We start from the raw sequence: 23,020 nt of genomic DNA, 5'->3' as shown, positions 1-23,020 counted from the left end.
GGTAGCCGTTCTTCTCAGCATGGCAGGGTGGAGCCTTGGCTCCATCTACTCTTCTCCGGTCCCTGTGCCTTAGAAAGGAATTATCCCCTGAGCTCAGGATCTGAAATTCTACTTGACCCTTATGCAAGCTGCACAAGAGGGGAAGGCTCCCTACTCTTTCCACTACTGCTCACCTGCATAAGTGCTAGCCAGATCTAGTGCAGAATCTGTATTTTTGGTGCCAGTATAAGAAGCAGAAAGAACCCAGCTTTCAGGTCCCAGGTAAGCTTTCACTGCTATCAATGAGAAGAACCATCTGGGTTGCATATCATTTTAACAGTACCGCTTTTCAGAGTATACCTGTACCTAAATATTGGAAACTTTGTGTCTGGGGAAAGGTATCAAGTAGCTTTTTCCTGATGTCCTGTACGCTATATAATTTCCTCTATGTCATATGGTATATTGTGTATCTCAACTTGTTCTACCATCCTCTCCACCTCCCTGTTGACTGACTGGCTGAATGTTAATAAGAGAGAAAATTTGCAGTGAAATAGTTTAACTACCAGATATGCTAGACACTACAATTTAATAATTAACATAAGCACATTTAATACCCTGCTGCAATTCCAGTTTGAAACCACAGTAAAAAAAAAGTTCAATAGAAAATCTAATACTAAATATAAACACCTATTTCCCTTGTGGCTTAGTAATTAGTTCTGTGAACTGTCAGGTGGGAAACCTGGGCCCAATTCCCAGTTTCTAGCCCTATAAGCAAATAGAGACTCTGAGTCTTTAATGTCATGGCTAGTGTGTACATGTACCACTGCCCCCTCTTGGACGGAATGCCAAACTTTGTCAACTGTGTTAGATAACATCACCCTCTAATGGGTACAGACCACAAGGATATAAACCCTGTAATACTTATATAGTGGTTATTCATTTACTGAAGAAGTAGTTTGCACTATATAACAGACAACACCGTGGTGCAGTAAGCCATAGTGGATAGTTTATGGAAAGGAAGGAAGCTACAGCATTGCTCCACAGCCTGTAATCCTTCTGACCAGACGCCGAAGAGAACCCTGTCTAGTTTTAGAATGTCAGACACAAAGATGGTGGCTGCAGTTCAGTGCATGAGAGCCAGATTTAAAACAAATGATCTTTGCAGCAGCATTCTGAATGGGTATGAGAGGCACACAATTGCACTTGTCAAGCCCAGAGAAAAGGCTGTTGCAGTAATTTAGATGCAAAACTATGAGATCCTGGATGAGAGTTTTATCTGTGTGGATGGATTGGAAAGATTGTGTCTTAGAGATGTTATGCAGATAGAATCAGGAAAAATTTAGACATAGCTGTGATGTGAGAACCTAGAGAGATGTCCAAGTCAAAGATGATGCCCAACCTAGGGGCCTGAGTGGCAGACAGGATGGATGGTTGTGATTGAGAAAGGAAGTAGCAGGGAGAGCTTGCAGGGCAGGGTAGCTTAAGAGCCATGTTTTAGCCATATTGAGCTTGAGCTGATGGCTAAACATCCATGAGGAGATGTCAGAGAGGCAGGCTGAGATTTTAGTTTGGACATAAAGAGACAGGACCGGAGTAGAAAGATTGGTCTGTGAATCATCAGCATAGAGCTATTAGTTGAATTATTGTTTGTGGGTTCAATTATCCAGGGATAAGATGAAGAGGGAGAAGAAAAAGGGACCAAGGACAGAGCCCTCTTGAACCCCCACAGAAAGCTGAGGGTGAGGCGAATCCCACAATGGATATGCTGAAGGAATGATTAGGAAGAGAACCAAGAGAGGACAGAATCATGGATACCAAGGGAGGACAAGATTCCAAGAAAAAGAGCATGCTTAACTGTATCAAAGGCAGGTGACAGGTCAAGGAGGATGAGGATGCTTCTGAGGCTTGGCTAGGAAGAGATCATTAGAGACTTTGTCAAGAACAGTTTCAGTGGAGTGCAAGGGACAGAAGTTGGATTGGAGAAGATCTAGGATAGAATTGGAGGAGAGGAACTCCAGACAGCAATTGTACACTGCACAGTTAATGAATTTAGAGATGGAAGGGAGATAGGGATTATTGGGTTTTAGGATTACTTGATTTTGTTTATCAGTTTAGATGTCCCTATGGATACTGAGAGATGAATTGTAGGTCAGGCTACACCTCCCGCTCCGGGGTGCCACGTGAAACTGGGGTACCACAGAGCCCACCTGTCCCACCAGCCCGGGTTCCCTTTACACTGTACTGGTGAGACAAGCCATCCAAACCGTCCCTCAGCTTCATACTGCAATTTACCAGCACGCACACAGGTAGGGACAAACCCTGCTGCAGTTTCACAGATGCTGAGGTCAGCTCTGCATGGGAAAGCTCAGCTAAGGAATTGCCCAGCATTAAAGTGCACACCCCCTCTGGAGTGTAAACCCAACATTGTATTGCCTTGTGCTGCACAGAGATGTGTACAGCATAAGATCATTGAAATTTGCCCTCTCCCTCAATGTGGAAGAAGATCTGCACAGCTTTTTGCCCCCACCCCCAGTTATGAATTCCACCAGCTGGTTTTAGAGAAAACAAAAACAAGTTTATTAACTACAAAAGATCGGTTTTAAGTGATTATACGATATAGCAAACAGATCAAAGCAGATTACCCAGCAAATAAAACAAAAATGCAATATAAGCTTAAGATACTAAAGAAACTGGTTACAAGTGGTAATTTCTCACCCTCAATCTTGTTCTAGGCAGATTTCAGAGGTTCTTGAAGGCAAGCTGCTCTTGCTTGCAGCGGGGAGGATTTGATTTAGATCAAATTGATTTAAATCATTATTTAAATCACTAGTCAGGAAGACTTGATTTAATCATGGATTTCTACATAAAAGTGCATTCTTGTTGGGTGTTATAACCGTAATACATATTCTTCACAACTCAGAGATAGATGTCGTTTCATTTTTAGAAAGTACATACTATACATTTTTAAAGTGATTTATTTTGAAAACTTTTCAGATTAGTTTTACAGCTATATCAGAAAATGAAGGATTGTTTGGTTATTTCATTTACCAAAGGTAACTGAAGCAGATATTTATGAAGTCATTGGGAGGTGAACTATCTCCAATTCAACAGGTTAATCATTAATATTTGGAGGATTTTCTTGCCATGCTGTATTAGGAGGAGAACATCACCAGACAGACATTTAAATTGTTTTATTTAACTAAAACAACATTATGTATTCTGGATTTTTTTCTTCAACAGCAAACATACAATATTTTAACAAAACAAGCATATGAATTTTTTAATTTAGTTACACATTCAATTTTTTAAAATCAGGTTTGTTTTTGTTAAAATTGTTTTTAACTAAAATAGTTAAATGAAATATTAAAAAAAATTAAATCAATTATATCTGCCAGGTCAACATGAGAAACTTAAAATATTGGTTTCTGCAGCTAACTCAGTCATCTTCACCTTCATTTTCCTGTTTGTTCATAATCTGGAAAAGAAAAACAAGCTTTCCTGCTTTTTCAGGTCCCAAACAATTTCTCAGTTTGGAATGAATTAGTCCAAAGGAAGAAAATATTATTTCTACACCAGCAGAAGAAGCTACTGCTGTTAAAAGTGAGATTATCACTTCAACAGTCTCTGAATCCAAGTGCTTAAGTAACTTCCACCAGTTCACTGGGTGTGACTTTCTTTAAAACATCATCAGCAAACATATATTTATTGAATGGTTCTTATTCCCAAACTGAGTCTCTTTTAGGGCCTGCTGCCATTATATGTTTTCCCTTCTAGTGAGAGAATGGTATGGTAGACTTCAAATCAATGAAGGCTACACTCAGAAAGACCTCAAGACTTCTGGAATATGCTGCTCAAACAGCTCCACTTTTGTTTCTACTGCCTGTCCCTCCCTTCTCACATTTATTTCCAAATGTCTTCTCCTAGTCCAGATCTATTCCTCCCCCAACAATCTTTTCTATTCATTGAACTTTTTGAAACTTTGCACTTTTAGAGAGAGGTAAGGGATTGACTGTGTACACAAATTTGCAGAGGGACAATAGGGTTGAGGTCTGTTATTTCTCACCTCTATATATTATTTATTTATTTAAAAACATTTTTGCTGTTAACAAGCATGTTACCTCTGGAGACACAAATCCACAGTTTGAGAACTGCAAAAATAAGCATCTCTGATGGTATCTTCTAGACTGAGCACTGAATCCCATTGGGTCGATAGAAATATTAACCTAAATAGTCTATACAGAAGCCCCTGGAACTCCATAAGATTGGGTCCCTACTCCATGGACTATTGGAATTCATTTACAAAACTTTTCTTAAACATTACATGAATATATTGTCTCAGACTATAGAATTAGAATTTATAATCCCTATTCCATGATGAGATATCTTTGAGAGAGAATGTATCTTAATTAAAACTATCTTTAGATAGGTTTTTTTCCTCAAAAAGCATTTTATCAAAAAATCCTGATTTTTTTTTTAAACCATTGATTTTTATCCACCCTGGCTTGCAGCCTAAAACTCCAGGTAGTTCTTTCACAGGCCAGACTCCTTCCCAGCCTGGGCTCAATCCTTCTTCCCGACTTTGTCTTTGTTTCTTAGGCTTTGTCTATACTACACAGCTTTTAGTGACATGGCTGTGTCGACATGGCCATGTCGCTAAAAGTTGGGCAGTGTAAACGCTGTTTGTTGGCACTTTTGCCAACAAAATACTTCCACCCCCTATGAGCAAGGTTCATGTTGTCAACAGGAGAGCGCTCCTGCTGACAGCGAGCCGTTTACGCTGCCACTTGCCGTGGCAAAACTTTTGTCTTTCGGGGGAGGGGGGGCTTTCTTAAACACCTGGCAGTGACAAGCCCTTAGATCTTGGGCGGGGATTCAGTGAAGAGCAAACCCTGATTAACTCACTCTACTGTCTTAAATAGGATTTCCATATGGAGGATTTCCATATTGTCTTTCAGTGTGATTCTCTCCCACCGCTCAGTGGAATAATACTGGTGGTCTATCATGGAGTCCAGTACCAGGTGACTTGAACACATGACCCTACAGTGTCAAAGCAGCCATGAATCAGAGGCGATTTATAGCATTCCAGGAAAGCTTCTCAGGAAGGTGGGAGATTTAGCATCTTCAAAGACCTATTGTTCTCCCTAATGGTCCATTGACTTGTCCCCAGCTAGCCAGACAGACTGATTGCATTCTGTCTGGTGAACATTCCCCAAGTGCAAACACTTTTATAGTACAGATGTATTCAATATTCCTAACTTTAGATGCAAAAATGATACTTCTGTACAAATAGAATAATCATATTCAGTAAATCATAACTTTCCAATGATACCTCACATGATCTACCTGGAATCAAATACATTATGACTATGACACAATCATATTATAATAGTACTATGAAAAATGTGGGAAGCAGTGTCACACAGGGTGACTCAACAAAGAATGAGATTTTTTTTAAAGATTAGGACATTTTTTCTTGTTTTCTTATAAATTGTGGACTATAAAGAGCATGGCCCAAATTCATCCCTGGTGTAACTTCACTGAATTTGGTCACGTGTCTACATAAACCTCCTTTTTTCACTTTATTGTAGAAATATTATCTTTGTAAGGCTTCATTTGCAGTGTGTGACATTTTAAATAAATATTAGGCTAAAACTTCTCTCCCCTCTCTCAGCCTAAATTATCATGGGCTGGCTTATTTTTCACAGTGTGAATGGAACAAAGCAATCACATTATTCATGGTAAGTAGTAGGATTCGTTAAAGCCTACACATGGTGCAACACACATAAATGGAGTATAATATAACAGGTTATTGTTTCTTACTGCTTCTCTGCATCAAATACTTCCCGCATCTCACCACACATAGTTCAATAATAATGCTCCTCTATTTCCAGATACACTGCAGAAGGGTCACTACCCCATATGAAATGAAAATAGATTATAACTGCTTAACAAGTAATTTGTTTGGTTCCATCTAACCCAACAATTAAGAGGATATGTGCTATAGAAAGGCTAGACTGTACAGCCTACCTATGACAGACTGCAGACTGTAAATGGAAATGCACTAAATGTTTTTCCACAAATGTCAGGTGAATTAATCAATATAACTCCCAGCAGAGTTATGGCAACAAGTTGTTTAGTAGCATGTCAGAAATGCTTAGGTAAGCAATGACCTCATATAGGGCCATTGGAATAGGGTTTGCATTGTAATACAGAACTAGCTTTCTGGTCCTGAAATGCGGCAAACAGTGAAACAAGACTATAAAATGTATGCTAAGGCAATCTTGTTCCTTCCCAACTCTTTCCACAAGCTATCCCACTGAAGCACCAATGCAGATGGGTGCTATGTTGAAGATGGAAATTAACACTTTTTCTTCTGTTCATGAAAGTTTTGAGGGTAGCTTCTCATTTCATTCTTTCCAGCCTGACTTCCGGAACAATTTCTAGTAAATTATTAAACACCACACAATATATGCTTTGAAATTGACTGTGAAGTTTTAGAGATTTGGAATGCACAGTGCAGTCAAAACTGAGTTGGTTGCCAATTCTTTTACCTTTCTACAGACTGGAAATAATGCATGCCCAGGACTTGTCTTCTGTGCTGTAGCCATGCAAACTGGGGTGCCATTAGGTGTCAAAGTTGTTGGTAATCTGTAGAAACTGAAGTATCCAACATTGATAATAGGCCACATTCATCACAAGAATAACGAGCAGTCTTCTCGGGTTTCTCCCATGGGACTCCTTCACTTCCTTGGGGAGGGCCCCTAAAGGTCTCTCTATTTCTCCCACTCTATACCATTCCACCTTGAATATTGGGTTTGCCACTCTTGGGCAACTGGACAGCATTCCTTATAGATCCCAACAGTGACACCTTTTCTAAAACTAGGCAGTGGGGTTCCTGCAGAGAAGATGCAAGATACTACCTTTCCCCTGGGCCTGAGGGGACTACCTCAGTACTACAGCAATCCCAGATCTTGTTTACACAGGGAGTGAGAATCAGATTGGAAACTGAACCAACTCGTTGCCACAGAAAGTGAAATGAAAACAGATGTGCTAGTGCAAGGTGAAGGTAACAGGGAATGCCAAAGCTAAGGTTCTTATAGGAATATTACCTTATTATATATTCAACATATAAAACATTTTGATTACAGTTTAGACTGTTAAATATATATATAAGGCCAAATGTCATGCTGGTGTAAACAAATGCAATTCCATTAAGTCAAGCAGGGGCGGCTCTAGGAATTGCGCCGCCCCAAGCAGGGCGGCACACCGCAGGGGGCGCTCTGGCAGTCGCCGGTCCCGCGGCTCCGGTGGACCTCCTGCAGACGTGCCTGCGGAGGGTCTGTTTGTCCCGGGGCTCCGGTGGACCTCCCGCAGGCACGCCTGTGGATGCTTCACCGGAGCCGCAGGACCAGTGGACCCTCCGCTGGCATGCCTGCGGGAGGTCCACCGGAGCCGCCTGCTGCCCTCCTGCGGCACGCCACCCCAAGCACGCGCTTGGTACACTGGGGTCTGGAGCTGGCCCTGAAGTCAAGATCATAGTATGATCCTGTTTCTTCAACGTGGATCAGTTAATGTTAGTATGAGAACTTTAAAGTATGGTTCTTCTTCGAGTGATTGCTCATGTAAATTCCATTTTAGTGTGCGTGCACCCATGTGCACAGTTGTTGGAGATTTCTGCCTTAGCATTATCCGTAGGGCCAGCTGTGGCTCCCCCTTGGAGTGGCGCTCCCATGTGGCAGTATATCATGCGCCGCCAGCCCTGCACCCTCTCAGTTCCTTCTTACTGCCCGTGACGTGGCAGTACTGGAATCCATGATGCTGGTCCAGTACTCCCAGTCCTCCCTGGCTGCATCGAACAAGCCAGCCAAGGTGTCACCGGTGCCGCAATCAGACCACAGCACCGTGGCAGAGGTGGAACCCGCACCCCATACTCCAGTGCCTCTGACAAAGAAGGGGGTGACACCATCCCCCAGGCCACTCAATCGTCGTCGTCTCCAGATGAGGCGGTGGCCAGACCCTTCCACACTAGCAGTCCTCTGGACGATTTTAAAGCGCAAAGGCCTTTTAAAGGCCCTCCTTAAACAGGTGGCAGAGAATCTGGCTTGCAAATCAAAGAGGTTGCTGAAGAGGCAGATGACCTCTTCAGTGTCATCTCGGCCACCACACCAGCAAAAATCACATTGCCCGTCCACCCAGGGGTGCTCAAAATAGCCAAGTCTGTGTGGCAAACCCCATCATCTATTCCACCAACATCCAAGAAAGCAGAAAAGAAATACTATGTCCCTTTGAGTATCTGTATACTCATCCCACCGCAGCATCACTAGTCGTGTCTGCAGGGAAAGAAAGGGACAGACAGGGCCACCCCAGCAGAATGCCCAAAAATAAAGAGGCCAAGAGACTAGACTTATTCGTGAGAAAAGTGTATTGGATGGCCAGCCTGCAATTTAGGGTCTCCAACCACCAGGCCTTGCTGGGACGTTATAACTTTAACCTATGGGACTCCCTTAATAAGTTCACGGAGGCCCTCCCACAGGATCATGCCCAAGAGTTTGCGTTGGGATGCGACAGACTCACCTACCAGGGTGGTTGCGTTGGCAGTAGCCATGTGACACAGCTCCTGGTTGCAGGCTTCTGGGCTGTCTCAGGAGATGCAGACCACGATACAGGACCTGCCATTTGAGGGTTTGGGGCTCTTTTCTGAGCTAACTGACTCTAGGCTTCATGAGCTCAAGGACTCACGAACTATCCTGTTCCCTGGGTCTGCACACCCTGTAGCAGTCCAGGAAGCCATTCTGCCCTTCGCTTCCTCCGAAACAGTCTAAGTCCTGGGGGGATCCCAGGTCTGGCCGTTACAGGAGGAAGGACAAGGACAAAGGGACTAAGAGACGCTACCCGTCCTCTTCCTGTCTGGCTGCTCAATGTGACCCTCCCTGAAATTGGGGAGGCCAGAAGCAGTCACTCTGAGGGTGCGCTCGAGGATGGCGCCCCAGCCAATTTACTGGATCCAACCCTCCCTTTCCTCAACCACTTCCGCCCTTTCAGTCGGCCTGGTCCCATGTCACCTCGGACTGCTGGATGCTAGATATTGACTGAGGTTCAGCGCATCCTGTTGGGAAGTAGGAAGCCCTCCACCAGAGTGACTGACTTGGCAAAGTGGAAACGGTTCACCTGCTGGATCGTGGACAAAGGTGTCCGTCCCAAATGGGCTTCTCTGCAACTTATTCTGGACTAACTCCTGAATCTCAAGCTCCAGGGCTTGTCCCTTTCATCCATCAAGGTCCATCTACTGGCCATCTTGGCCTTCCACCTGCCATTCGAGGGCAGGTTGGTTTTTGCTCAGGACATCATGGCCAGATTCCTTAAGGGCCTAGACAGCCTCTACCCACAAGTCAGGGATCCCGTCCGACCATGGGATTTGACTCTGGTGCTGACACAACTCACGGATTCCCCCCTTTGATTCTCTGGCTTCTTGCTCCCTCCTCCCCATTTCGTGGAAGTCACGTTCCTAGTTGCAGTCCGAGATTTGGGCACTCATCTTCGAGGCACCATACATGGTCTTCCTCAAGGACAAGGTCCAGCTCAGACCATGCCCAGCATTTCTTCCCAAAGTCATCTCTCAGTTTCATTCATTTACTTCCATTCAATTACTTACTGGTTGTGACGTTATGAGTATAATATAATATCTCATTGAAAGGTGACAGGGCCAGAAAGAGTTAATTAACTCATAGACTGACCTGACCCATGGGTGAACCTTGAGGACTGATTAGGAAGATATGTAAATGAATAGAGCTTTAAAATGCAAGTCTGCATTGTTAGAGGTAGAAGGGGAGATGTTTGCTCAGGTCATGTGATGTAAGCAAACAAGTCTTATCTATTGCTATAGTTTTAAATGAAAGATCAAAAAAGGAATATTAACATTTATAATAATACTTGAGTGAAATAGTGTTATTGTCTATGTGTCTCTTTGAAGGTTGTGGTAACCTGTATCTGAACTGTTTAATGGATAAATTACTCTGTGCTAATTGCCAGGAGATTTGGGAGAAGGAGTTAAGCCTATTGTTTTCTCAGGCCGAAAGGCTGCTGGAAATGTATAAGAAGCCTGGGACACGATCCTACTTCATCTCAGATCTGCTTTGGGTTTCAAGAGGGGGAAACCTTAAGTCACAAGGATTGAGATCCCCAGTCATTGACTGGAGCCACCCTGGATATGGAAATTGGACTATAACCTCTGGACTATTTCTAAAAGGACTTTTGGCAACTACAAGCTCATCCCTACTGTGTATCTGAACCTCAAGAATTGAATTCAAGTCTGTCTATATATTGATCTTTTAACCAACACTCTCTCTCTTTTCTTTTTTAATAAATTTTAGCTTAGTTAATAAGAATTGGCTATAGCGTGTGTTTTGGGTAAAATCTAAGTTATAATTGAACCTGGGTATGTGGCTGATCCTTTGGGATTGGAAGAACCTTTTCTTTTATATGATGAAGTAAGATTCTCAGGAATCATCATCATATCTGACAGGTGTGTCTGGACGGAGGCCTGAGGCTGGGCACTTTAAGGGAACTGCGTGGTTTGGACTTCTGAGTAACCAGTAAGGTACCAGAGAAGCTGTTTTGTGCTGGTTGGTAAATCCAAGTATTGGAATAACCACCAGCGTTTGGGGTTTGTCTGCCCCATTTGGTTTGCAGTTCACCCTGATTGAGTGTCCTCAGCTGGCTCCCACGGGCAGCACCATCACACTGGTCTTCTTTCCAAAGCTGCATAAATCAGAGGAGGAGCGTAGGCTACATGCCTTGGACGCTGGAGGGCTCTGGCCTTCTACATTGACAGAACCAGGGTGTTCCGTAAGTCGACACAATTATTCGTCATTGTGTCCAACAGAATGAAAAGTTACCCTGTATCCACTCAAAAAATTTCTTCTTGGATCATGGCCTGCATTCACTTCTGCTATGACCAAGCGAAAGTGCCACCTCTGGTGATCATCACCACCCACTCTACCAGGGCACAGGCCTCCTCGGCAGCTTTTCTGGCCCAGGTACCTATTCAGGACATCTGTAGAGTCATCTGTCCATAACTTTATGTCCCACTATGCGCTGACCCAGAAGGCCTGGGACAATGCTGGCTTTGGTAGGGCAGTACTGCAAGCCGCTAAGCTGTGAACTCTGAGCCCACCTAGAATGGAATTGACATAAGCAATCACTCAAAAAAATAAAAACGGTTACCTACCTTTCGTAACTGTTGTTCTTCGAGATGTGTTGCTCATGTCCATTCCATTTCCTGCCCTCATACCCCTCTGTTGGAGTATGTTTTTCTATCTGCCAGTCCTGAAAACTCAGTCTGGGTCTGATATTTAGACTGGGTTCTTTCCATCTCAAGTGTAATAACTTTAAGGTTCTTGCTGGCCAAATTAGGCCCTATGCAACTCTAACGTCTTCAGATTATACTCTTACTTACCTCTGTAGAACCCTATTGCCTTGCAAACAAATCTGTTGAGGTTACACAAGATGGAATAGAATCAGGTTCAATCCACCTTAGCTGTGTTATATCTGCAATGCTAACAGAAGGAAAAAGCAACACATTTATTTTTGTCATTAAGGTAAGCGGATCTGACTCTGAACACCCAAAGGACCCAAAGTGCTTTATAAGATGTCATTTTTATACAGTCACTTCTCAGAGTAAAAAACAAACAAACCTTTAATGTTTGCATTTCTTTACTTTTTTGTGTCAAAATATGTAACCTTAACATTGCATTTATATAGTTATTTTGTACTTAAAGTGCAAACATACTCTGGCAAGGGACTACGCAAAAAAGTCACCCTTCTTACTCAGCCAATCTGCTCCCTGCATTTATTCAGTCATAGTTGCTGACTTTGGTGACTAAAATTTTATTTTTCTCCTTTTTACTCCTGAGCACCCTGCAGATTCACCACAGGTTCAGGGAACTGGATAATCATGTGAATCATCACCAGAACTGTTAACATAAGAACATAAGAAAGGCCGTACCAGGTCAGACCAAAGGTCCATCTAGCCCAGTATCTGTCTACCGACAGTGGCCAATGCCAGGTGCCCCTGAGGGAGTGAACCTAACAGGCAATGTTCAAGTGATCTCTCTCCTGCCATCCATCTCCATCCTCTGACGAACAGAGGCTAGGGACACCATTCTTACCCATCCTGGCTAATAGCCATTTATGGACTTAGCCACCATGAATGTATCCAGTCCCCTTTTAAACATTGTTATAGTCCAAGCCTTCACAACCTCCTCAGGTAAGGAGTTCCACAAGTTGACTGTGCGCCGCGTGAAGAAGAACTTCCTTTTATTTGTTTTAAACCTGCTGCCTATTAATTTAATTTGGTGACCCCTAGTTCTTGTATTATGGGAATAAGTAAATAACTTCTCCTTATCCACTTTCTCAACATCACTCATGATTTTATATACCTCTATCATGTCCCCCCTTAGTCTTCTCTTTTCCAAGCTGAAGAGTCCTAGCCTCTTTAATCTTTCCTCGTATGGGACCCTCTCTAAACCCCTAATCATTTTAGTTGCCCTTTTCTGAACCTTTTCTAGTGCTAGATTATCTTTTTTTGAGGTGAGGAGACCACATCTGTACACAGTATTCGAGATGTGGGCATACCATGGATTTATATAAGGGCAATAATATATTCTCAGTCTTATTTTCTATCCCCTTTTTAATGATTCCTAACATCCTGTTTGCTTTTTTGACTGCCTCTGCACACTGCGTGGACATCTTTAGAGAACTATCCACGATGACGCCAAGATCTTTTTCCTGACTCGTTGTAGCTAAATTAGCCCCCATCATGTTGTATGTATAGTTGGGGTTATTTTTTCCAATGTGCATTACTTTACATTTATCCACATTAAATTTCATTTGCCATTTTGTTGCCCAATCACTTAGTTTTGAGACATCTTTTTGAAGTTCTTCACAATCTGCTTTGGTCTTAACTATCTTGAGTAGTTTAGTATCATCTGCAAACTTTGCCACCTCACTGTTTACCCCTTTCTCCAGATCATTTATGAATAAATTGAATAGGATTGGTCCTAGGACTGACCCTTGGGGAACACCACTAGTTACCCGTCTCCATTCTGAGAATTTACCATTAATTCCTACCCTTTGTTCCCTGTCCTTTAACCAGTTCTCGATCCATGAAAGGACCTTCCCTTTTATCCCATGACAGCTTAATTTACGTAAGAGCCTTTGGTGAGGGACCTTGTCAAAGGCTTTCTGGAAATCTAAGTACACTATGTCCACCGGATCCCCCTTGTCCATATGTTTGTTGACCCCTTCAAAGAACTCTAATAGATTAGTAAGACGGTTTCCCTTTACAGAAACCATGTTGACTATTGCTCAAGAGTTTATGTTTTTCTATGTGTCTGACAATTTTATTCTTTACTATTGTTTCAACTAATTTGCCCGGTACCGACGTTAGACTTACTGGTCTGTAATTGCCAGGATCACCTCTAGAGCCCTTTTTAAATATTGGCGTTACATTAGCTAACTTCCAGTCATTGGGTACCGAAGCCGATTTAAAGGACAGGTTACAAACCTTAGTTAATAGTTCCACAACTTCACATTTGAGTTCTTTCAGAACTCTTGGGTGAATGCCATCTGGTCCTGGTGACTTGTTAATGTTGAGTTTATCAATTAATTCCAAAACCTCCTCTAGTGACACTTCAATCTGTGACAGTTCCTCAGATTTGTCACCTACAAAAGCCAGCTCAGGTTTGGGAATCTCCCTAACATCCTCAGCCGTGAAGACTGAAGCAAAGAATCCATTTAGTTTCTCCGCAATGACTTTATCATCTTTAAGCGCTCCTTTTGTATTTTGTTAACTAAGTTCCAATTGCAGAACCTTTATTGCTTATCAAGTACAAGCCAAAAAAGTCCAGCTTGGCTTTTATATCCCATGTTCCATTTACAGGGCTAGCAGTTAGAAAAAAAAAAATTTTATTTGTACACTAAGCACATTTGACTTGGAAATAAGTGAGGGAGATGAAGAGAGTCCTACAGTAAGTCAAGTTTCAGAGAAGAACCACATTGTAATAAATATTGAGTTAGACTATTAGCTGAGTGCCTGTGCAGATGTTGTACAAAAATGGAAATCTAGTTAGTGTTAGAAATATTCAGTACAACTCTAAAAGAGATGACCAGGGATGATATTTATGTCTGGCTATTCATTAGGTCCTGAAAGAATGTAGTACACTTTAAAGAATATGTAATTATTCAGAATGTCATGGACTGGAGTATGGCTTAGTATCATCCTCACCCCATGCTGGCCCACAGTGATCCACACCTTTTAAAAAAAGTCACTACATTGCTAAAGGACATGTGAGTGTGATAACAAACCAGATGTACCACCAGCCTAGTACCACTTCAGAAATTGATTTGTAATCACACAACCATGGGTACAGCTAGAGGAAATTGCTGAATGCATGCAAAAATCAAGCTAAAACTGGTACATTTACAGCTTTGGAATATATCTGCTGAACATCTGTAAAGTTTCTAATAGCTATGAAAACTGCACAGTTCTCTGGCTGCATTTAGTGGCAGCAGTGATTGTTTACAGGGTTTTGTCCAGACCTCAGTCAGAAAGACTCTGACCAAAATGCAGGGTAGAAACTGGGGGTTAAATGGGGTATCCTCAGGCTTGTGACTTAGGCATCACCCACATTGTGTGGAAGAAAATTTGATTTACTCTTATTTTTTTTCTTTTAGAAAAGAAAATTACTCAACTGCCAAGTGCCAGCTTAGTGCAATTTAGATCACACAGATCACAAATCCTTGAAAGTCATGTTTTATGACAGGCAGTTTATCAGCCTTTTCACAAGGCTTAGGTTTGGCAGCTCTGCACAACTCTAGGTGAATGCAGATTATTTTGCGTAGTGGGTTTATGGTATGAATGTGTCCCCATGATGCTATCTATGTAATTCCAGGTTGGCCATTTGACAACACCATGTGCAAAATGAGTGGATTGGTGCAGGGGATGTCGGTCTCATCTTCAGTTTTCACTCTGGTGGCCATTGCAGTGGAAAGGTACGTGTCCGCAGTACTCTCGCTCTAGCCATTTGCTTGCACAAAATAGAGTAAGGTTTATGGTAATTTCAGTTCTGTTTCTCTGGGGAGCCCCATCTGGTGGCAGGATACTGCATCTTCACAGTAACTGTTTTCCTCCCCTAGAGCAGGGGTCCTCAAGGTGGTGCCCACGGGTGCCATGACGCCTGCGTACTGGCTGGTGGATGAGCATCTGCCAAAACGCCGCCGACAAGCTGCGTCGCCGACGCCTCTGGATGACTCTACTTGTCGGCAGCATTTCGGCAGCGATGCCTATTAATGTTGCCACTTGTCAGCAGAATTTCAGCGGATGCTCGTCTGCCACCACAGTCCTCCGTGGCTCGTCGTCTGGCGCCTGCTAGATGAAAAAGGTTGGGGAACACTGGCCTAGAGCATACAGGCTGAGTACTGTTTGTGTTCCATCAGTCCCTCACCCCATTCCCTTGGGATCCTGCAGATACAATACAAAATGTATGTGATGGTGGAGAGAGAAAGAAAATTGAAGAGGAAGACAAAAAGGAAAGAAGAGATTCAGGCCTACCATATATTGGCATGTGAGTCCAAGATGTGTGCAATGGGCAGCCAGGAAGCTAGAAAGGTAACTGTCATAGATCCACAGGATTTGTGCTATGGCTCCAGCTTCGGAAGAAACAGTCTCTGGAAGGACCCCTTAAGTGTGCCAGCCCCCTTAGGTGCCTCAGTCTTCCTCCAAGGTGAGCCACACAGGTTCACTGCCTCCTTAGGCCAGACCTCTGGTCTTTCAGCACCCCTGCTTCACACTGTGAGCTCCATTCAGCAAGTCCAACTGGGAACAACCCCTGAGGGAGACTTGTACAATCCTTAGGGAGCACCTCCTCCATCAGCATTTGCAGTGACACTCAGCCAGCATTATAAAACTGAACAGTTTATTAGTCAACTGGAACACAGCATAGGAAGTCCTTGGTTAGCATAGAGAAAAGAAAGTTACAGCAGAGTCCATCCTGGTCAGCACAGAATCCAAAGTCCTGTCCTTCTGACCTCCCTTCATCCCAGTTCACATGTGTCCTTGATTCCTCCAGCAGTCAACCCTTAACCGCCCTCCTGGCACATCCCCAGTCCTTTGTTCTCCAGCAGGTCAAACACTGCTTGGCTTCCTGCAGAGAGATGTGCCATCCATGATTGTTGGTTGCTAGATATGAAAGTCCCAGTGATTGGATTTGCCATTGTCTTTTCAAAAGCTCCATTGATTTGGGGCCTAAATCCCAGACAGCTGGGAACCATTCATACCCGAGTCTTTGAAGAGAGCAAACCACCCTTTCTACCCCCAGATAACACTACAGCACATAGGGGGAAATGGGGCACACATGGGATTCCTTTAAAAAATTGTAGAAATTCATATTTAATCACGGTAGCCATGTAAATAAAGTGTGGTAACATGTTAGGACAGAAGAGGTCCATGCCTACTTAATGGTTGTAATTTATCATAGAAAGTGAACTGCCTTCCTTCCACTATATGTATGGAGTTCATTTCTTAATGGTATTGGTAGAAAGCATATGGATTGTCGTTTTAGTTTCTCTGAAACTGTATAAATAACTCCCAGTGAGTAACTCAGGGCTCTGTGTGAGAGAGTTTGAGAAACAGTTCTGACATAGCTCATTACTCAGACTAACATTTCCCAGTGAGCGGCTGACAAAAGGCACAATACTCCCCTCTAAAATAAAATGAATTCTCTCATTTGTATTTTTTTAAATGCAGCAAAATCTGTGGCTCGGCAACAGAAAACTGACATTGTGACTCAAAAAAAACATTCTTCTATCTGTGGCAGATGTTTTATTCTCTGAGAGCTCAGATGGAGGGCAAATAGCATCCCAACGGAATGTTACCCATTAAAGCAAACCAGCTGTTTAAACATGTTCAAAATTAAGTAAGACAAAATATGTTACAGTGCCTTTGATCTTTAGGTGGGTGAGTGGATGAAAGAGTTGTGGGCAATGCATAAAATACTTGACCTATCAATAGTGTTAGTTTAGCTGAAGAGACAACGAACACTTGCTTGGTAAACAGAGCCAGCAAGGAGTTTGTTAGATATATTCAGCTTTAGAAAATACAAGTGTGGAGGTCATCTAGGTGCTTCCCTATAATTACAGTTTTTGGCCCCAGCTACACTGCAGTTATAGTTATTTTAGGATACCCATTACAGCACAGCTGCGTCCTGAACTTTTAGCTAACGATGTTCTACAGACCATTTATGCTCCCTTAATGTGACTATAAGACTGTTCGGTCTGATCCACACCAAAAAAAGCATGCCACCTTATAAAAGGCTTGTGACACAACTGTGTGGGTAAATGGTTTCCCCAACACAGCTGTGACTGTATTTCAGTCCAGGCCTCAGTGTCTGAGATACAATCTGAAAAATGTTGTAACATCACTTTTTCTGGACAATACATTACATTGTGTTAGTAAACCAAGTCCTTTCCTCTTAGTCTCAATACCCATTGGAAAGGCAATATCTAAAATGCCCTGATACCAGTTGTAGGAAATATTGAGGATGGGTTCCTTGTGCCACAGCTGAATGCTCTCTGCAAATGAATCCATTAGTGGGCATGTCCTGCATTCAGTGCAGGGGACTGGACTAGATGACCTCTTGAGATCCCTTCCAGTCCAACACGTCTATGATTTTATGTAGCCTTGCTGAAGGGTATAGTATCGTCTGCTGGTCAATGTGTACAGAGTCAGTGTATTCTCGTCTACACTAGAAAAAGAATTTGTGCAAACAGTTGTCTGCCATGGGTAAGGGAGTCTGTTATGACACTTTATTTCACATATGGGCAGAAAAACCGTTTATAACCATTTTTAGGAACCATGTTATCACATTGGCCATTCAGCTGAAGAAAGAATGTGTTATAACATAGATACCTCCAAGCATAGCAGACAAATGAATGCTCACAAGATTATGTAGTATTGGTAGGATGAAAAATATCACAGTGTCTATTTTTCTTGCCATTCCCTTCTTCAGTATTCCGGATGAGAGGAGACAATGCATCTGCCAACATTCTTATTTAGATAGGAGTGACCTAGATTATCTTTCCTTTTTCCAGCCAATTTCCTGATTGAGAGATCTATCTTTGCAGAACATGGGAAAATCCAAATGCTCATCACAGAGTTTTTTGCTATTTTCCTCCAAATTGCCATCATCACATTATGTCACATGGTAATGTTGGAATACACATTGATGTCACCTTGTAGTGTCACCACACTTTGTCAGCTAGGATTCCGAAAATCAAAAATTAGAAGAATCTTCCAGTTATCCTCTTTCAAGTTGGCACCTATATGAAAAAGCAGACATAGGAACACCATGAGATCGTCCCGTACTACATCCTTACAGTAACCAATCGCTATATCATCTTTCTGCCCAGACCACAGTGAGTGGAAAATTCTGACTTAGCAGTGTTCATTATTCACTTTACATGGTCATAAATGACTGTGCAATGGGCAAGGTAAGGGAGAATCAGGTCCAGGCTGCTTAAAATATTTCAAAAAATCATGCATATAATAGAAAATGTACTGCTGGTTCTAGGCGAGGGCACAGGGAACTTCAGCACTTTGTTTAATATTCAGTGTACTGATTCCTAAAACATCAATGCCCATTTAAAACATTTCATTGCATGATGTTTTAGGCCATGTAAAGGAATAAAACATCGAACTTTTTTTTTTAAATCACTTCATTTTTTTTACAAGTCATATTAGAGCATCTTTGTTTTTGTTACATTCCATAAGCAGTTTGCACTTGTAAAAAATGTTAAAGGGAGAGACTGAACCATGAATTGCTGGGTTTGTTTTTTTCCACTAAAGCAACTTGACTGCAATTTCTTTGTTTTTTCTTGGGTTTATATTTCTTCACAGTGACATGTGGATATGGACCTGCTCTTTAATACTCAGTAGGAGTTTATTTGTGGGCCAGGTCAGTACATTCACATACACTATAACATCAGTCTGTGTTGTAGGACCTAATCACTATAGATCTTTCTGCTAAACTTCTCACTCTTCTGTATTGTGGAGTGTTTTAGCTCCACAACGCAGGCTGATGTCTGATGATGAGAAAAATGACTCATCAAGTAAACTGCATTTTGTACAATTACTGGTTTGAAATAATTTTTGCTACAGTATGAATGTACCTCTTTACAGGGACAGAGGTCAGGATGGGAGGACTCAAACCTCGATCTTCTGCATGAAAAGTCAGGAGAGGCCTCTATAAATGTCCCTTCGTACATAGAGTAAGCACCTCAGCAGAATTTAAAAGCAATACTCTTTTTTCTTCCTCTCATAGGTTTCGTTGCATTGTTTACCCCTTCAGACAGAAACTAACTCTGAGGAAAGCCCTAATCACCATAGTTATCATTTGGGTCTTGGCCTTGATAATCATGTGCCCCTCTGCAGTCACCTTGACAGTCACCAGGGATGAATATCATTTCATGGTGGATGCATACAACAATTCCTACCCGCTCTACTCCTGCTGGGAGGCATGGCCTGACAAGGGAATGCGAAAGATCTACACAACCGTACTCTTTTCTCACATTTATGTGGCTCCTCTTACCTTAATTGTGATCATGTACACACGTATCGCTTTCAAACTTTTCAAGTCCTCTGCACCCATAGGAGGCTCCCAGTCAGAGGAGAATGAGGGGAGGAAGGTCTCCAAGAGGAAAGTCAAGGTTATCAACATGTTGATCATAGTGGCATTGTTCTTCACTCTCTCCTGGTTGCCCCTGTGGACTTTAATGCTTCTGACAGATTATGGAAACCTAACTGAGTACCAGCTCAATGTGATCACAGTTTATATATTTCCATTTGCCCATTGGCTGGCATTCTTCAACAGCAGCATCAACCCAATCATCTATGGGTATTTCAATGAGAACTTCCGAAGAGGGTTTCAGGAGGCTTTCAAGGTCCAGCTCTGCTACGTGGAGAACAAGCACAAGGACACTTATTCAGAGAGGAACAATAGTGGGTTCCTTTTTGGAGCACGAAACCGCATTTTTGTTGAAGCACACCCTAGTGATTCAGTGCAACCCTCCCAGTCTAGACAAAGTAACCTCCCGAGAATTGGGTTATTTCCACTGAGGAATGGGCGTATTGCTCACCATGGGCTGATGGTGGAGGACTTGGACAATACAGGTTGTTCTCACAACAGTGTCAGTGTCCCAGCTTGGGATATCTAAGACTACTGCATATCGGGCTCCCATAGTTGATGGACTTTTTAGTGGACAACCCTGAAGATCTGTGAACCATAACATCTGAAACTCCCTGAGGAGCAAATTATTTACAATGATGGACATCTAGACTAAAAGCTATTCAATTATAAGGACTAAATCACTAAAGGTTTAGATGTTATACATGGTACTACAGTTACAAAGCAAAAGAGAAGGCTTTATGTTCAAGTTTCCAGATCTATTATTGTCTCCTAGACTTTCACGTGAATTAAGGAATGGTTTACGGAGGGATTTTTAGGATCCAGGCCCATGATGAGAGTGGACCCAGGCATAGCAGTTATTCAGTGGCATAGCAGATGGTGGTGGTAATGCAGTGCACAGCTGACTGTTACTTGTTGGCTACCTTATGGAGTGGACTCAAGCTGGCTGGGCTACTTGAAAGAAAGATCAAAGACTTGGTATTGGGAGAAAGATAAAAGTTCAGACAGGAATGGGGGATGAATAGGCAGTATATAACAATGAATCTCTGAACTGGAAATAACAGATAATTATTGGGAAAAATCACATACACCACATGGGAGCCAGGTCTAGACCCTTGATCTTTCAGCTCAAAAAACAAACCAACCAACCTGGCTTTTACTACTGGAGCTAAGAGACTCTTCCTTTGTTGTTAGCTAGTGCATTACATACTACCCTCCTTCCCAGCCAGCTAGACAGATCTTGTCACACACAACTGAGATTCAAGGAGTTAAACTCCAACGATCAGGCACCAAGTCTGTTGTAAATCCACGTGCTGCAGACACCAGACTGACTGCTCTGGAAGTCACCACACCAGCTTCTCTTGCTGCAGCTCACCTCATCAGCTGAAGAGGAGCTGGTGCCTCATTCAGTAACCCAAGAAGAAAGAGAGATGCTCTTCTGCTTTTAGCACCAGCTGGGGAATTGTGTTCTCTTTTACTTTAACTCCTGATTGCAAGCATGTGGAATGGAGCATGGTTTTCAAGGATCTGGGCCCTGTTTGCCCATAATACACTGCTGTGTGTAGGGTTTTTTTTTCTGAAAATACAGTAAATTTGTCACTTATTTGCAGTTCAATTTTTAAGTTGTAAATTACTTTAGTTCTCAAAAATGATTGGCTTACACTACCAGCTAGAGCCAGGCCTAGTGCAAGCATGTATATACTAGCTTTTCCCTCCTATCTCTGTTCTCCTTGTAACAGACATTTTGATTCCTTTCCTGACCTCTCAAGCAGAGATGGCCAACCATGAATTGTATGTGACCATGTTGTGATTCTGTGATGTGCATGAATGAAATCTAGGAGATCTGCCAAATATTATCACTTGTGACTAAAATTTGAAACTAGGTCTCCAATGTGAAAGGCCAGTGCAGTTAACCTACTTTGCTACCTATATTTCTTCTCTGAGGAAAATCCTTATTTTCTTCATGTAATATTAACTCCAAGAATATATACTCACTGCAACATAAATTGTAAGCATCATTACGCATAGCCTTGAGCTATGACATCAAACTGTATATTGTCAATCTCATAGAGCTCTTGCCTCGTGCTGTTACTGTGCACCTCTGCATTCTTACAAAAACAGAACAATCCAGCATTTGAAGTTTTTAACAAATGTAATCTGAAGTTTATGGTGCAGTTCCAATGGGGTTACACCAACAATGAATTAGGCTCAGTTTGTGTACATTAGAATATACACTAGTAAAGGAAATGTGCTGAGGTTAGAAAACATGGAGTATTCATAATATTTAGCACCTATATAATACTTCTGAGTTGCAAGGTACTCTACAAACACTAAATTAATCCTAATAAATACCCTTTGAAATTGGAGTATAATCTCCATTTTAATGACAGGGAAACAAAGAGTACTCTAACCAAACTACTCAAGTTCACAGAGCCATCAGTGTAGGAACTGGAATTGGAACTCAGTAGTTCCTGGCTCAGAGGCCTATCCACAGCCCCCAACTCTCTGTCAAAGTTGTCAAGCTATTCGAAGTAATATAATTAATCAAAAGACTTAAACCTTTTCTGTTCATACAATGAAGTCAAATCTTTTGCTGGATAAGGCCTTTGCAGCCACATTTTTTTAAATGAGCCTCCAAATTGGATGCTCAGTTTGAGAAAACTTGGGCCTGATTTTCCAGAGGTGCCGAACACCAGAAACTCCTATTGATTTACACTGGATTTCAAGGCAGTCAAGCCTAGATCCTTAAAGCTATTTAGGCACCTAGCTCCCACTGAAATCAATGGAAATTTGAAGCACTACACCTCATCTTTTCTGAAAAATCAGGCCTTGGTCACAAGCTGAACACCCAAAAATTGAGGCTTCTAAAATTAGAGGCTATTTTGGAAAATGCTAGTCTAAGACTTTCATTTTTCTCACTACAAATCTTTTTCTAATAGTTCCCAACCTGTTTGGTTACCTGTAACAGTTTATCAGATTAAGGGTGGCATTTTCAGAAGCATTTAGCATTGACCTATGATTGCTCCCACTGCAGTCAATGGTGAAACTAATTGACTTCATTAGGAGCAGAGTTAGGCCAATGCTAGCAACTGCAGCCTAAGACCAGAGTTGTACTTAACAGACCTGGCTGCCTCCCATTCAGCTGAGCTATCTGTAACCCAGGATGAAGCTTCCAAGACAAGGGCGTATTTGGAAAAGTCATGTAACTGGAGTTTAGTGCAGCAGAAGCTCTTGTATAAGATTATGCTCATAGTTTAGAAGCAGGCAGCACACGCACCAGGGCTTAGTAGTGCAAATGAAGC

The 23,020-nt window shown here is 42.2% G+C and overlaps 1 protein-coding gene across 5 annotated transcripts in view; it reads left to right on the top strand.

Moving 5' to 3' along the window:
• Positions 1-22,628, top strand: part of NPFFR1 (neuropeptide FF receptor 1) — a 44,387-nt gene extending 21,759 nt beyond the window's left edge. For all 5 annotated transcript variants that reach the window (XM_039547500.1, XM_039547499.1, XM_039547498.1 and 2 more), the window contains 2 exons: positions 14,931-15,030; positions 19,356-22,628. In XM_039547500.1, coding sequence (XP_039403434.1) covers positions 14,931-15,030; positions 19,356-20,247 — 992 coding nt within the window. In that variant the 3' untranslated portion in view covers positions 20,248-22,628. The remainder of the gene's footprint in view (positions 1-14,930; positions 15,031-19,355) is intronic.
• Positions 22,629-23,020: the final 392 nt, after the last annotated feature.

Source organism: Mauremys reevesii, linkage group 7 (genome assembly GCF_016161935.1).
Source record: "Mauremys reevesii isolate NIE-2019 linkage group 7, ASM1616193v1, whole genome shotgun sequence".
Lineage (NCBI taxonomy): Eukaryota > Metazoa > Chordata > Testudines > Geoemydidae > Mauremys > Mauremys reevesii.
Note: the sequence above shows the minus strand (reverse complement) of the source record. Positions and strands in the feature narration are given on the sequence as shown.